Source organism: Patella vulgata, chromosome 7 (assembly GCF_932274485.2).
Source record: "Patella vulgata chromosome 7, xgPatVulg1.2, whole genome shotgun sequence".
Classification (NCBI taxonomy): domain Eukaryota; kingdom Metazoa; phylum Mollusca; class Gastropoda; family Patellidae; genus Patella; species Patella vulgata.
In genome coordinates, this window is record NC_065885.2 from 25,136,979 (window position 1) to 25,154,507 (window position 17,529).

The following is a 17,529-nucleotide window of genomic DNA, read 5'->3' on the forward strand; positions in this document are numbered from 1 at the left end:
CATAATTTAATCATGAAATGGATGATTGAGACTGTTTTTTATCGTACAGACTTTAGTAATGATGATCAAAGCTACGCCGAAATTTCAATCACTTAATTCTCGGTTTATAGTGGATCAATTTTACTGAAATGTTCAGCAAATTGCCTTTACATTATCTAGTTTTTAACTATTTTGGTGAGAACTGCCAGCTCTTTATCTTATCTCCCATAATGTATCTTTAATTAAATTATTAACTGGCAATTGTGGTTTAAATCCGTTGAAAATCAAACCATCCAAGGTTCTAAAGAGTTTATCATGGGTTTGTCCATGTGAAGAAATTATGTTTAAATAATAGTTTATATAACATTTGAGGCCAAAATAAAGATCTGCACGAGGCAGTTTTAGTGCTTACATAATGCACCTTTAACTAAATTTACCCATATATGTAAATGACTTACAGTACACCACTATAAATAAACTTTTTCATTCAAACTGTTTAAATTTTTAATTTCATCTCCTCGAATACACAATTTCTCAGAGTCTAATTTAGGTCCGGCCTTCTCCTGAAAAACATAAATCAATAAAATTTGTTACTTTTCTTGTAAAGTTCATTTTAAATGCAAATGAGGGGTGGGTGGTAGGCCAGAGCATTTCTTCTCAAAATTCAATTATAATTGATCACTAACTTGACAACCAGATCCAAGCAGGTGTGTAGAGTAATTCATCTTAAAATCTATTTGAAATAAAACACCTGGTCGGCCTCTGTTGTTTTTTTTGTTTTTTTTTTTAAACCAGCGGTTGTCAGGCAAGATATGCCCACATTTTGTAAGAGATGGACAGAGAAGAAGCTTAAAAAAAAAAAAAGGGAATTTTACATAAAATCAGGGGCCATAATCCAGGAAATTACAATCTGATACAAACTGAGATCTTTGTGATATAAATACATGTTTTAAGTTTCATCAAATTCGGATAAAAAATTATGAGCTCTAGAGGGTCCACAACCTTGATATTACATACTTAACACTATTTGCATACAGGGAGTGGTCAATTTTGGTCCAATTTTCACAAAATTCAAACTCATTTATTATTATGGTATAACGTTTTTTTTTTAAATCTGATAAAAATTGTTATAACAAGATAAAAATGCAATTTTTACGTACATAATCCAGGAAGTTGCGGTTATAAACATACATTTCAAGTTTCATCTAAATTGGATAAAAATTTTGACCGGTAGAGTGTCCACAAGCTAAAAACATGATTTTTCGTACAATCAGGGACCATAATCCATGAAGTTTATATCCCATACATGCCAATATCGAAAGGATCCAAGATCTTCTGGAGATATACCTATATTTCAAGTTTCGTCAAAATCAGATAAGAATTGTGACCTGTAGAGTGTCCACAAACAAATTGTGGATGGACGTCCAGATGGATGCTCGGACGGACAGGGGAGACAACATTATTCGTCCACATGAAAATGTGGGCGTATAAAAAAATGTAATAAATACCCCTATAATTCTTTAATACTTCTACTACCAGACATAACAACTGCCATATTTTTTAATGCCTACATGTTTATAACCTCAAGTATTGCAAGCCATTATGGTGTGTATTTACACAATGAATTATTGTTGTGAAAATTGACATTAACATTGACAGAGTGATTAAATATCTGTTTGAAGCTATTAATCTCCAACGATCCTTTTTTCCTTGCAGCCATTTGAAAAACACTGCCTTCCCCACCCCCTCAAACATCAAAGGGCTAGGCTTTATAGAATCCGTCAACCACTGAAATTAGCTATAACATATGTACTATGACCATTCTGGTTATCTCAGATCAGACAGATTCTATATTTGGTCCATCATTAAAGTAACAATTTATCAATTGCATTTTTCGCTAAAATATCAAATTCCACATGACCTAATCTATGCTAATGTATCTAACATTTCATTAAAAAAACAATTTCAAAATACAAATGCTAGAAAACCTCCAGGCTTGGATAGACTTATCAATGCTGTAATGGTGGCAGGCTTTTTAAATAGTGAGCATCATAGATTCGGGGTGTTCTCACTTTCGCAGCAGCTATTGTTTTCCAGGTAAAATCATTGGACCAGTACTAATTAGGGTAACAATGGTGTTAAAACTATAGTCTTTTTCATATCAATATTAACCACTTTACATAAAAGTTATTTTATTAACAAATTTAGCATGTACATATATATTTTTCATATCAATATTAACTACTTTAACAAATTTAGTATTGTACATGTATACATGTATTTAAAATCCAACTAAATGTGATATCGAATTTCCGTATTCATATAAAGTCGTCAAACCAGTTAATAATCTCTGTTTTTCATCATGTATTCTTCTGTTTAATTCTATGTATTTTCTTTTCTTTGGATGTGAAACGACTCCATTTCCATATTGTTAATTTCTTCTTGGTAAACTGCTGGAATTGGCTTAAAATCTGCTTTAACCGATTCTTTAATTGCTGATAAAAACATGTCAACTTATAATTTGGCTGGATCAGCTTGATGATTATGGATGTTTCTGTAGGTAGTAACCAGGTCATTCCTGGTATTGCAAGTAGCAGGGCATTCACGAACAGTACACCTCCAGAGAGTGGTGGCCCCTCTTCTTGCCTTAACACTTAACTTATAATTATCATAAACTAGGTTAAATTGAACTGTTCATGCAATAATTAAAACAGAGTATAACTCACTAATCTATTAATAATCCCTAATCCGCTTAATTAGTAAGGTTAATCTGCTGGGAAAGTGAGAACAAACCTATAGATTCAACATATCTCTGTAAATATACTGAACTGATTGATATTCCAACTAGAATTTCATCTCTCACAATATTGTAGTTTGCAGGGGATCCATAATGCGCCAAGATGACACATATAGACTTTAAATAACTGAAACTCACCTTGTACATAGAAGTTCTTTCAAAACAATATTCACCACAACTCCTAAAAGAGAGAGAGAGTGAGGTTAATGACTGACATTTTAACACTGATAAACAGCACTGTAAATGAATGTGAATGGGAGAGAAATATTGGTTTTGATTTTGGGATAATTTTGGCATTTATTTGAATTCCTCCACCTCCTGTGAAGATTCTTGGAGACTTAAATATCTGAATTTTTGATGATTCCTGCCAAAATTTTAAAAATCAAACAAAATCTCACTGCTCAATATTAGAAAATAAATTACATCAATGTACAGTTAAATGAATGAAACCTTCCTCTATAAAAAATCTATGTATTCAGTGGATTCTAGCAAATTTCTGTCAGGAGGATTCTATTGGGTTTTATTGCAATCGAATGTAGTCACCGTCAAATTTCTGTCAGGAGAATCTTATTGGGTTTTATTACAATCGAGTGTAAGAAACCGTCAAATCTCTTACAGGAGGTTCCAATTAGGTTTTATTACAACCCAGTGTAGGAAACCGTCAAATTTCTGTCAGGAGGATCTTATTGGGTTTTGTTACAATCCAGAGTAGGAACCGTCAAACTTCTGTCAGGGGAATTCTATTGGGTTTTATTACAATCCAGTGTAAAAAAAATGTCAATTTTCTATTAGAATGATCTTATTGAGTTTAATTACAATAAAGTGTCTGAAACCATCTAGTATGATCTTACTGAGTTTTTAAACAGTAGGCAACAGTCAATTGTCTGTTAGGAGAATCGTATTCGGTTTTATTACAATCAAATTTCCAACAGGATGATCCTATCCGGTTTTATTCCAAGAGAGAGAAGGTAATCATGAAATGATCTATTTACGAGAAAATAAACGATCTAAAGTTTATCAATATCCATTTTAGTTTATTAAGTATTCTATTGAAACTATTACTGAGCTATTTCAATCCAGAGCAATAGTAATATAACATATAAAAAGCTACAATCGACTGAATAATTATAAGATTATTTTCTACCGTTCATATTGATCCTGGCAAACTTTATAGCACAATCTTTCAACCAAGCATTAAAAACAAGTTAAATCATAAAGCAAATTTGCGGGGGAAGTCGAGTTAGAAATGTAAATTTCGTGTCATATTTAACCTTTTAGAAACTTTCCAGTGTTAATTAATTCAATAAAAAAAGTTTTGTGGGTTTAAAAAACACTAAAAGCCTGGAAAATATTTCTTTCTAAAATAATTCAAGCGATGAATTAAACTATAAAGTAAAAAATACAGCACAATTATGTCAGTTACTAAAACCGGGTTTTAATTTGATAAAAATACTTAACTTTTTTGTTTCAATATTGTGGTCAAATTAAAGATTCATTACATAATATATCTATAATGTAAAATATAGCACAATTGCAAATAGCTTATAAGAATTAATATATCTGTTTCAAAAGCTGCATTTTAATTTGATAAAAGAACTTAATACTGTGGTCAAATTAAAGATTCGTTATGCATGTTTTTCTATCATATTTTATTTTTGTACATGGGCAAACCTTGAGGTTATTATTGTCCATTAACTCTATCAACAAGAACAAATGCTTGCTCACTAATCATTAAGGTTATAGTTCAAAGTAAACTTGTATTTATTAACAATAATGCTTAATGGCTATTACTTTAACTTCAGGTAACAATTTTCTATGACGATAGAATAATCAAAGAACCTTCGATGCTTCCTACTACATCTATCAACTGTTTCAGTAAGCTGCACTTGATTCCTGTAGGTATGGCGTATTATAGCATTTATCAGATTAAAATCAAACTTTTGACCTCTTGTGCTACTTGATTTTCTTGTTCATTCATTCTCACGCCTTGTAAAACATGTAACAGTGAAAAGAGTCTAGAAATTAGCCATCCTACATTTCTATTATGTTTCATACAACTAGGTTCAAAGACAAGTGTGGATTATTATTTTATATGTTATATTGCTAAGCTTCTTCTCATACTCACACACTAGTTAGAATGTCTTGTTGTCAAAAATGACCTTCTATTAATATAATACATTTTAAAGATTGAAATGACATTAAAAAAAAAGAACAGAGTGAAGGTCATCACTCATCAAGCAAGAACCCTAACAAATACAAAGATACGTTGCCAGGCAACAAAACATACGCCCGCAGCAGCTGAATCGTCTGAGCAGTCAACAAGAGTTGCCGCATATTTTTACTTTTTTCGGTAATGGAACATTTATAATACACTTAAATCTGATTAAGAGTAACAACTGATCAAATAATTATCATCATTAGAATTTGTTTGGTTTTTATAAAGTTCTACCCCATGCTAACTTTACTATACAAAACATTTAATATCATGGATTTAGCTGTTCAAGTTATTAATTTTCATTGAAAATCAATATACTTGTGTGGCTCAAGACCTTAAACTATGTGTATCAATCTGAAGTCAATCGGATGATAACTTTAGCCTCTAGAGCGTCACAAGATTTTTCAAAGTGATCAAGGGCCATAACTTTGACAGTAATTATCGGAAATCGTTGAAAATCAATAGGATTCTTCGTCTCATGACCTCAAACACTGCGTATAAATTTAAAGTCAATTGGATATTAACTTTAGCCTCTAGAGCATCCACAAGATTTTTCAATGTGATCAAGTGCAGTAACTCTGACAGTAATTATTGGAAATTGTTGAAAATCAATAGGATTCTTCGTCTCATGACCTTAAACACTGTGTACAAATCTAAAGTTAATCGAATATTAACTTTAACCTCTAGAGCGTTCACAAGATTTTTGAAATGATCAAGGGCCATAACTCTGGCAGTATTGGTTGGAAATTGCTGAAAATCAATAGGCTTCTTTGTTTCATGACCGTAAACACTGTGTATAAATCTAAAGTCAATCGGATATTCACTATAGCCTCTAGAGTGTCCACAAGATTTTTTGAATTGATCAAGGGCCATAACTCTGGCTGTAATTATCCGAAATCGCTCAAAAGCAATAGGCTTCTTTGTCTCATAACCTTAAACACTGTGTATAAATTTAAAGTCAATCGGATATTAACTTTAGCCTCTAGAGCGTTTTGAAATGATCAAGGGCCATAACTCTGGCAGTATTTGTTGGAAATTGCTGAAAATCAATAGGCTTCTTTGTCTCATGACCTTAAACACTGTGTATAAATCTAAAGTCAATTGGATATTCACTTTAGCCTCTAGAGCGTCCACAAGATATTTTGAAGTGATCAAGGGCCATAACTCTGACAGTAATCATCGGAAATCGCTGAAAATCAATAGGATTCTTTGTCTCATGACCTTTAACACTGGGTTTAACATTAACTTTAGCCTCTAGAGCGTCCACAAATGCGGACAGACGGGGGCAACGACAATATACGACCACATTTCAATGTGGGTGTATAAAAATGGGTCTAAAAGCATATGTAACTAGTGCTGGAATTATGAGATACAGAAAAAACACCTTTCTTTGGACATTTTGTAAGAGTACCGAATTCATAAATCTGTCTTTTTTCTTAAAATTCTCAGCGAAATTAGTTATTTTTCTCCGCTCGCAGTCCATAAATATGAGCAAAGTATTACTGATGAATTCATTTTAAAGGAATATATGCGAGTTTTAAAACCCCTACAAAACATAAAAAATCCCTGTCTGTTGCTATTCAGTCCACACAATTGGTTTGCCGATTGGCCCAGACCCCTCGTGCAAAGCACTATGGTATCATGGTTGTCTCGAGGCAGAAAAAAGCCTAAAATTCTGATCATGTCTAGATTGCGATCGATTGTTAACCAAAACCATGTGACAGAATATCGCTACTGTAAATTAATCAACAAGCGGATCGTGTCATTGAGTAATACTAATCAATTGTCACGGATTAATGATCAGTTGATTGATAATTACCAATGATAAGGCCATCGACAAACCATTATTCCAAATAATTAATCCAAGCGGTGATCATTTGATATCTCGTTTTGTCTTATTTGTAGAAATGTGAATATGCGACTCAAGTTTGCCAGCACAGATCACATATATTAATGGAACATGATTGTATATAAAGTGATTTATATTTAATTTTTAAAATATTTATTGTAATTTCTAATCGGTTATGTTTGGTGAAATATGTGAATAGTCTAAATTGAATGACATTTATTTATGCCTGCTTAAACAAACATTATGCAAGAGCTAAATTTGCCGATTACAGGTCTTTCTTTAGGTCTGAAATGTTATATAAACTATTAATTAGACATTAATTAACCTGTCAAGACCATAATCAATCTTAAGTGGATTATGAGCTGATCTACTGCATAACTTTCATTCACGATTTAACAATTAAATGGATGATCCAGACTATGCTGTTTATCGTACTGACTTTAGTAATGATGATCAAGGCTAGGCAAAAATTTCAATTGCTTAGTTCTCGGTTCATAGTGGATCAATTTGAATGAAATTTACAGGAAATTGCCTTTACATTATCTAGTTTTTAACTATTATAGTGAAAACTGCCAACTCGTTATCGAATATCCCATAATGTATCTTTAATCCATTCTACATGTTTTTTTTAAATTATTATTTTGTTGTTTGTGAATCAGCCATTACTAATTACTTCCCCACTGTCTTTGTTTATTACAAATTGCGCCTACAACCATAGAATACATGACTGATCATAAAATGTTCATCGCATCTTACATATTGGATATTAGGATTCCATATTGCAAAGAAAGATAACACAATCAATATTGATTGAAATGGAGAAATATTGAATTCTTTGTGAAAATATTCAGTTAGCTCCTTTACAGCAGAATAGAATGTCAACACAATACTAATACTTCAGTTACTTTGAGACTAACATGTGTTCATTTCTATTTTATGGTTACAACAGCCACGAGAGCGTAACTAATAACGCTGAGATCAGGGCTGTCGGTAATTTTTCACAGTTGATTAGCAGCACTGCTAATCAAAAAGTCCAATTTGGCCAAATTTGATTAGCAAATTTAAAAATTGATTAGCAGTTTTTCAGTTTCAATGTAAAACACCTAAATAACAAGATATTACTTTAGCTCATAACAAATATGATTAGATTCCATTCTGACTATTCTTAGATTTTTTAGCACTGCCACAAGTACTTGTGACAGTTTGTGAATGTGATGTAGAAATTTAGTTAGGTCTTATGTCTGAAGCCAATTCTTGACAGTGACTTCCGAAGCCCCACTCATTTTAATTGTTATTTTTTTGTTACGTTAGAAATCTTCGTTAGAAAACAATTTCGTCTGCTTTTTATCGTGTATTACTATTTTTCTTCAATCGGACACACCTCGATTAACTAGACACACACGATATAAACAATAATGTTTTACGGGAATTTTTACTTTGATTTATCATTTTACAATACGTTAACATGTATTTATTTTTTTATATTTTATTTACAATACGTGGGGGATACATTGGATTTATTTCTTTCAAAATGAATATGATATAATTACTTGATGTCTCGCAACATGAGTGGTACTTCTTGATTCCCTATTTCCGGTTTAATAGTTCCTATTCATAGAGTTATGTGTTATATAGTATTGTGTCTGGTAGTTCGAGAAGAAAATGTCACACGGAGAATTCAGTTTTGTTTATAAAATTTTATTCAACATTTTATACACGTTGAAAGTGTTGAGTAAGCCTTCTAGTCTTCAAAATGTGGATTATTCTTGTGTCAATATCCAAAATGACAGGCATATTGATGATTCGCAGTAACTGCGAATCAAAAACGTTACATTTTAATTTTTGGTTAGCAACGGACAAAATATGTATCGCAAATTGCGCTGCGATACTGGTTGTCGGCAGCCCTGGCTGAGATATACTTGTTTTTAGCTACGACTGGATGCCTTTAGTTCCAAGTGGCAAACTCAATTTCTTTATTAATGTATGTACCATCTTAAAAATAAGTTAATTTTATACTATTAGTACTTATTACACATACGTAGCCCAATCTACTGAAACAACATTTATTTATCAGCAAATATTGACAATAAAGTAAATCATGCGTTGTTTTTATCAAAATTGATACGGACGTTCATAATTACGGCGTATTACTCCTGCGCAGATTAGTACTTTGATTGGCTATTGCACACAAGGCCCAGCCTTTAAGTGTTACAGACGTAAATTTAAAATGTCGGAAAAAGCAATCTACCGTCGCTTTAATTTAAAAAGAGGGGATTTGTACCCGTTTCAGGTAGGATTATATGCTTAATTGTAGTTGGGTGTGGCAGAAATATTATAAATAACAATAATCAATCGTTGTTTTGATTAAAAATATTGTCAATTTTGTTTACAAATGCCGGGTGCAAATCGCTCCTGCATGTGCTACGTTGAAGGTAATAGCATCATCTCTTATCTCGAAACATGGAGGGTTGAGAGCATAAGGTTTGTTATCTATGGTTACAAGTGTAATGTGAGGGATGATAATTTTTCCCATGAAAAATTTCAATTTCAACCTCTCAAGTATTGTTTTTGTTACAATAACATTATAATGGATACTTAAATGACAAGGCACACTTTCCTTGTCAGCACAACCGGTGTGATTAGAGCCATTTTGTTACCCAATCTTAATTTTGAAGCCCAAAGAAATTCTGTGAGAGGAGCATTTTTCCATGCACCCACAAGATCACACACATTTATCAAACACTATATGGGCTTCCACAAGATTGTTCAAATTAATCTGGGGCAATAATAAGTCCAACAGTAATTATTGGAAATAGTTCAAACTAGGCGTACATGTATTTGTCTCATGAACATATCATTTAGTTACCCAATCTTAATTTTGAAGCCCAAAGAAATTCTGTGAGAGGAGCATTTTTCCATGCACCCACAAGATCACACACATTTATCAAACACTATATGGGCTTCCACAAGATTGTTCAAATTAATCTGGGGCAATAATAAGTCCAACAGTAATTATTGGAAATAGTTCAAACTAGGCGTACATGTATTTGTCTCATGAACATATCATTACAGGTGTATAAAATTTAGGTCAATCAGATGATAATTGTGGTCTCTTAAATATGGGTTCCCGTGTACAAACTGGGTGATTTAATGGTATATATGGACTAAAAACATATTCAAACTAATTAATTTATCATAATTTTGCTTGAAATCCTTCTCAAACATTGTAATTGCGAAGGAATGTCCTGCTATAAAAATTCGATCAAACCAGGTCACGTTTACGTCACGTGACTCTTGGAAGTCAGAAGAGAATTTATTGCATACATAAGACGATGCTGTCTTTAATCGCTTACTATTTATTACAAATATCGAATCCTAATTAAATTCTCGGATCATCCACTACCGGCGTCTTTTTCCGTCATTTTCATCTCAGAAAGTGTTGTAGTTGTACGTCTAACTCTTCATAAAGTGACCTTTGACATCACGTGTGCAGAAATTCCTAATCATCGGGCTGTTGATTAGGGGAACCCTTACATTTTTGTTCTGTATACGCTCCATGAGTGTTTTTCGGGGAATCCAGTATTTTTCTAGTAAGATTGGATATCTCTCCTTTCCATATATACCAAAATTACCATACTTTTATTGGAAATAACCACCCGATAAATACTTTTCTGGGAACCCATTTGCATCCACAAGTTTTTTTTAAATTGATCAAGGCCCATAACTCTGACAGTAATTAACAAAACAAAACATGAACACACTGACAACTAAGTTGTCAAAACAGTAATGAGTTGAACAACTCATTGCAACTTCGCAAAGATGCACTTAAAGCCTCTAAAGGGTTAACAAGATTTCGTAACAAAATGAAATAACTCTGGAGGTTATCACTCGAAAATCATAGCAAATCACCTGGGCTCAAAATATTTGTAACAAAGGGATGTCGGGAAGTTATCTAAAATCATTCGAAATCCATAGCGTTCTACAGTTCTACTACCTTTTAATAGTATATAGAAAGATATAAATTACAGAATAATTGCATTATAATTTGTAACAAAGGGGAATAACTCTGGAAGTGGAAGTCATTGTCGAAAATCAATATTTTAGTTAATAATTGCAACCCATTAAGTGCTAACAAGATTTAATAATATAGGGGCACAACTCTGGAGATCATTAGTTAAGCCTCTAGTTTACGACAGACTTCATAACTGAAGGGCATAACTATGGAAGTTATTATTGGAAAACACTAAAAATCCACAGGTTTCTTCTTCTGAATGAGTTAAACAACTCATACAGATTATAAAAAACAGATAATAATTGAAGCCACAAGATTTCAAAAACAAAGGGGAACAACTCTGGAATTTATATAAATCATTGAAATTATTTAGGTCCCTCCTTTCAATAGAATACACAGCCTATACATTTTTTAACTAAATGAAATCAAATCGGCTTTAACGTCCTACTTTTCTGCATCAACCGGCCTAATGAAGTCGGGCATAATCATTATCAAAATTAATCAGTCAGCTTTAAACTGGACACAAGTACAAATTCGATGATTTTGTGTGATTTTAATTGATTTTTACGAATTTTTAAACAAAGATTCGATATTAAATGAATGTGAAAGAAATCAGTGCTAGAAACACAAGATTAAATATACCAGGGTTACAGTAAATATAAAGCCATAAAATGTATAAATAGCCATGCACCTACTTATCTTGGTAATCTTTATGTTTTTATGAAGCCGACAAATATTCACTTTTTATATTTTAATCCTCTACTTGTCTTAGTCATTGTTTTATATCATATTATTTTTACTTCCACAAAAGTTGACAATAATGCTATATGAACGATTGTAAAAATAAAGATAAATTAGTGTAAAGTTACGCATATTCTCAAAGCAACAATTAACAAGCTAAAAGATAGGTTGCCAAGCAACAAAACATACGCCCACAGCAGCTAAGTCATCTGGGCAGTCAACAAGGGTTGTCGCATATTTTTTCTTTTGTCAGTAACAACTCATTAAGTAGTTATCAGAAATCATCAGAATTTGTTTCGATTGTTGATTTCATGACCTTAAACACCATGTTTAGCCTCTAGCACATCCACAAGATGCGGAAATTGATTTCTTCATTTCATGGATGTAAACACTGTGTATAAATTTAAAGTCTATCAGATATTAACTTTAGCTTCTAAAGCATCCACAAGATATTTCAAAGTGATCAAGGGCGATAACACAGGCATTAATTATTGTAAATTGTTGAAAATCAAAAGGCTTCGTCTCATGCCCTTAAACACTGTATCAATTTAAAGTCAATCGGATATTAGCCTCTAGAGCATCCACAAGCAAGCACTTGTGGACACTGGCCGGACAGCCGCACAGGGGCGACAATCGATCGATAACTTTTCTTTGCTTCTGGCGAGAGATAAGTTCATGGGATAAACACTATTTTGTTGTTGACTATTTAGACTCGAATAACAAGACACTAAGACGCATTCTGACACACTGTGCTTCCTGCCTAATGCTGCAGTTCATAATAATTATAATAATTTTCATACATTCTATTTTTTTTGCGCTAAGCCACCATTTTCTATGAACGACTATGTTGACCAGTTAGATTGGCCTTTATGTGTGAATATCGCCGTGGCCTTCACTTGGACCCTGACTTCAAATTTCCCATCAAGCTCGGCACCTTAATAAATGTGTGCTATGCCCCTATTTCTTGCTGTATTATAGAGGTTAATGTTCGGGGTGAAAGCTGAGAAAATGCCCTAAGGTGAGGTGGGGAATTTATAATATTTATAACGTCACATTAATTTACAAAGATAGGTTGCCAGGCAACGAAACATACACCCACAACAGCTAAATCGTCGCATATTTTTACTTTTTTCAGTAATGAAACATTTATAATACACTAAAATCTGATTAAGAGCAACAACTCATGAAGTAATTATCAGAAACCCATTAGAATTTGTTTGTTTTTATAAAGTTCTGCCCCGGGCTTACGTTTTGTATACAAAACTTTTAATATCATGGATTTAGCTGTTGAAGACATAAAAATTCATTGAAAATCAATATACTTGTTCGTCTCAAGATCTTAAACTCTGTGTATCAATCTGAAGTCAAACGGATGATAACTTTAGCCTTTAGAGCGTCACAAAGTAATCAAGGGCCATAACTCTGGCAGTAATAATCGGAAATCGCTGAAAATCAATTGGCTTCTTTGTCTCATGACCTTAAACACTGTGTATAAATTTTAGGTCAATCGGATATTGACTTTGGCCTCTAGCTAGAGCGTCCACAAGATTTTTCAAAGTGATCAAGGGCCATAACTCTGGCAATAATTATCGGAAATCAATAGGCTTCTTCGTCTCAAGACCTTAAACACTGTGTATAAATTTAAAATCAATCATATATTAACTTTTGCCTCTAGAGCGCCAAAAGCAATTGTGGACGCAGAAACAACGGACGGGGGCGACGACAATATACGACCACATTTCAATGTGGGCGTATAAAAACTTCTTTTCCTGGATGAAGGGGGTTTGGGTGGCCAAATGGATAGCATATGCATGTTGTATCATAAGGTCTGTCAATGAGGCAAATGGTGTGGTTTTGATTCCTCAGATCGCCTGTCCAACCTTGTGGGTTTTCTCCCGGTCCTCTGGTCTGCTCCCACTGCTAAAGACCCCTATTTTTTTTTGTGTATCGCTAAATACCTTGATTTAAGTCCGCTTCCACCAAAGTGATATCATTGACAATTACGTGTTATATATGCAAATAAATTATTTAAAGAGTAATAAGCATAAAAATTAACAGATTAGTGAAAAAAATATATATATGCCTGTCAGAAGCCTAAATTGTACGAAAGTACTAGGGGTTCTTGATAACGCTGTATGGAAAGTTAACTGTGTATATTATACTAGAAATACAAGAAAGTTGCATTAACGGTCTTTCATACTAAGGGACGATGCCTCAGATGTAAATAGCGGTCTGTTAGATTAACAGGTCATCTACCAGAACGTCTGAAGAATGACCTTTCGAACTAATGGACGGACTGTCAGATCTATGGGTGGTCAACTATATAAAACTAGCAAAAGGTCTGAAGAACGAATTACCGTATTAATGGAAGGTCCTGACAACAGGTTGATCTATGTACGGGACTTTAAATGTGTATTTAATGCTAGAAATACGGGCTCAGATTAACTGACTCTTTTAGAAACGGACGATCGATTTAATAGGCTGTAGGGTAGTGCAAAAGTGCCCTAACTGCCCCTAACACCAGTAAAGGTCGAAGCTGGCCTTTTAAAATGATTACAGGATGAAGGTCGTATGTTACGGTCAAATACGTAAAAACTGAATTTAAAAATTGCAGTTCAGTTTTCTGTAACACGACCTTGACCCATGGCTTTGACCCAATAATCTTTCCGTAAGGGCATCTTCTATGCTTTCACCCAGAAAATTAACATTGATAATACAGCAAGAAATAGGGCCATGGCACACCTGAGTGCAAAGCCCCCAAGCTCGATGGGAAGTTTGGAGTCAAGGTCAAAGTCAAGGACAAATTTCCAAAATTTAAATTTGAAAGTTTTGAGTTCAGTTTTCTGTAACATGACCTTGACTCTATAAACTTTGACCCAATCATCTTCTGTGAAGGGTATGTTCTCTGCTTTCACTCCGGACATTAACTTCGATAATACAGCAAGAAATGGGAGCATAGTACACATTTATTAAGGTCCCGGTCTCAATGGGAAATTTGAAGTCAGGATCAAAGTCAAGTTCATGGTGATATTCACATGTAAAGGCCAATCCAAATGGTCAATGCTAAATAGTCGTTTATAGAAAATGGTGACTTAGCATAAAAATTAGAATAGTTATTATGAACTGCCGCGTTAGGCAGGAAGCACAGTGTGTCAGAATGCGTCTTAGTGTCTTGTTGTTCAAGTCTAAATAGTCAATAAACAAAATGGTGTTTATCCCATGAACTTATCTCTCGGCAGAAGCTAATAGGTCGGTAAAATGATCAAGTTATTTATCGATTAGGCTGAAATTTGGTCTGAGGTCATGGCTAGTCATGGCATCCCCTGAAAATTTCATATCTCTACAACCAGGGGAACTGGTACCGGTACAGGTGCGAAAGTGCAATTTGATGAAAATTGACCTATAGAGGATCCACAAACAGATGTGGACATCTGACGACAATATATATACATCCACATGAAAATGTGGACGTATAAAGAGCATTATTAGTTAAATTATCCACTGCCACATTTGCAGAAACTATTAAACTATAACAATGAATAACTCATCAGGCTCAATAATTTGAACCGAAACTTTCAAACAAGGCTATACTATTTCTTAACATTTGAAATCATAGTCTTTTATACTAAAATCGTGTCAATGACTACGCTGTGAAATCTGGAACTTCTCCTTTAACATAAACGAAGTGATCTCATCTGTCAATAAATTCACGAGAAAAAAAAAAATGAGAAAAAATGATTCGAACTTACCCACAGGGTTTAGTCGGAAACTTATGGAAATCTACTGTTCTCTGTTTACATTTCTTACATTCAAAAAATCTTTTCTTAGCTTTTGTTGATGTGACAGCATGTCTTTCTTCTTTACATTTACGAGCTAAGGATAAGGCTGAATATTTACACTACAAAATAAAATATGATTCCGTATACCATTTTACTTTTTTATAACTGCTCAGAAAATAAAATGTTCAACAATTTAATGTAGAACCAGAAATGAATAACATTTATTTCAAATTTGTTGCATTTATTAAAACTTTTTTTTTGTAAAAGGTATAACAATTTCAATAAGGTTTCCATGGCGACAAAGGGTTTACATTTTAGCCATGGCAGAAATGTTGAACATTGTGTGTATTCATCTTTAAAACTTTCATTTTCTCTTCAACACATTCATTTCCTCTCAAAATGAATATAGCTCTATTCTGTGGAATATTAAAATATATGAACCAGCACTTGCCATGCAACATACGGCTAAATTTTTCAAGAGAAAAAAACACCCCACTATTTTTCGCATAATCAGGGGCCATAATCCAGGAAGTTATAGTCTGAAATGTGTGATCTTTGGGATATAAACCAACATTGTATATATTAAGTTTCATCAAATCAGACAAAAATTGTGACCTCTAGAGGGACCACAAGCTAAAAACACAATTTTTCATACAATCAGGTGCAATAATCCTGGAAGTTAGTCCGATATGCGCGAATATCGACAGGAATCGAGATCTTTGGGTTATAAACATACATTACAAGTTTCAACAAAATCGGATAAAAATTGTGACCTCTACAGTGCCCACAAACAATTTTCGAACAATCAGGGGCCATAATCCATGAAGTTGCATGCCAATATCGAAAGGAACCAAGATGTTTGGAATATAAACCTATATTTCAAGTTTTATCAATATTGGATAAAAATTGTGATCTGTAGAGTGTCCACAAACAAATTATTGACGGATGGATAGCGGTGATGACAAAATATGTCCACATGAAAATGTAGGTGTATAAAAAGGGTCTAAAGGCAAAATTAATGTGACATGGGTGTATATAAAGTGATTTATACTCAGTTTTCTTTTTTAAAAAAAATTTATTGTAATTTGTAATTAGTTATGTTTGGTGAAATATGGAACAGTTGTTTATGCCTGCTAAGTATTCGACACTTTGTCGTTTGTGAATCATCCATCATTAATTACTTCCGCATTGTTTTGTTATGTTGGGTATGTTTTTTGGTCCGAAAACCATAGAATAATCGACACGTGTACTGATTATAAAATGTTCATTGTGTCTTAAATATTTGACATTAGGATACCATAATTTCACGGCAAGATATCAAAATTAATATTGATTGAAATGAACCGTTATAGAGCAACATACAACTACATTTCCATGTGGGCATTTAATAATAATGCTAATGAAAGAATCTGAAAAGGAAGGAGAAAACTAAATTCATGAAAATAATGAATACGAAAGAAGGAAAGAATCTGAATGGAAAAAAATTGGATGTAACGAATGAATTTAAAATGGAAGGAGAAACAGAATTAATCTAAAGAAATAATATGGATGGATGCAAAGAATCAATGGAAAGAAAGGAAAGACATAATATAAACATGGTATATAAATTTCAAGTCATTTGGAGAATAACTGGACCAAAGGTCCTAACTCTGATGATAATTATTGGAAATGGTAAAAAATCATTACATTTCTTTATCTTATAAACATAAAGATAGGTTGCCAGGCAACGAAACATACGCCCACAGCAGCTAAATCGTCCAGACAGTCAACAAAAGTTGTCGCATATTTTTTCTTTTGTCGGTAATGGAACATTTATAATAAATAAATTAAAGAATCCCCGCTCAACAGTAGCACAACAAACTTGGTAGAAGTAAAGATTTTTTAATCGGTATAACGTTTCGGGTTGAGATACCCTTTATTAAATATAACAATTAATAATCCTGTGGCGCCTTTATATACAACAAAGGTGATGACGTCACAGGATTTTAAAATTTATTGATGTACAAATGAAAGATTATTAAAAAAAAGAAGGATTGTTAAATTCAATCGATTAAAGTGTTGTTTCCGGCGGAAAAAATTAAACTAAAGAGATAGCTGAAATATATATACAATATTGCAAAATTAAGAGTTTAAATTTTTTTTAAAAATAATGATAAA

At 33.1% G+C, this 17,529-nt stretch overlaps 1 protein-coding gene across 1 annotated transcript in view; it reads right to left on the bottom strand.

Annotated features, from left to right (window-relative positions):
- Window positions 1–17,529, bottom strand: part of LOC126827465 (protein MCM10 homolog) — a 62,288-nt gene that overhangs the window by 12,210 nt on the left and 32,549 nt on the right. Inside the window, exons 21-23 of the mRNA XM_050556816.2 lie at window positions 15,343–15,491; window positions 2,915–2,957; window positions 438–542 (exon numbers count right to left, since the gene is read on the bottom strand). Of these exons, the coding sequence (XP_050412773.1) occupies window positions 447–542; window positions 2,915–2,957; window positions 15,343–15,491 (288 nt within the window). The 3' untranslated portion in view covers window positions 438–446. The remainder of the gene's footprint in view (window positions 1–437; window positions 543–2,914; window positions 2,958–15,342; window positions 15,492–17,529) is intronic.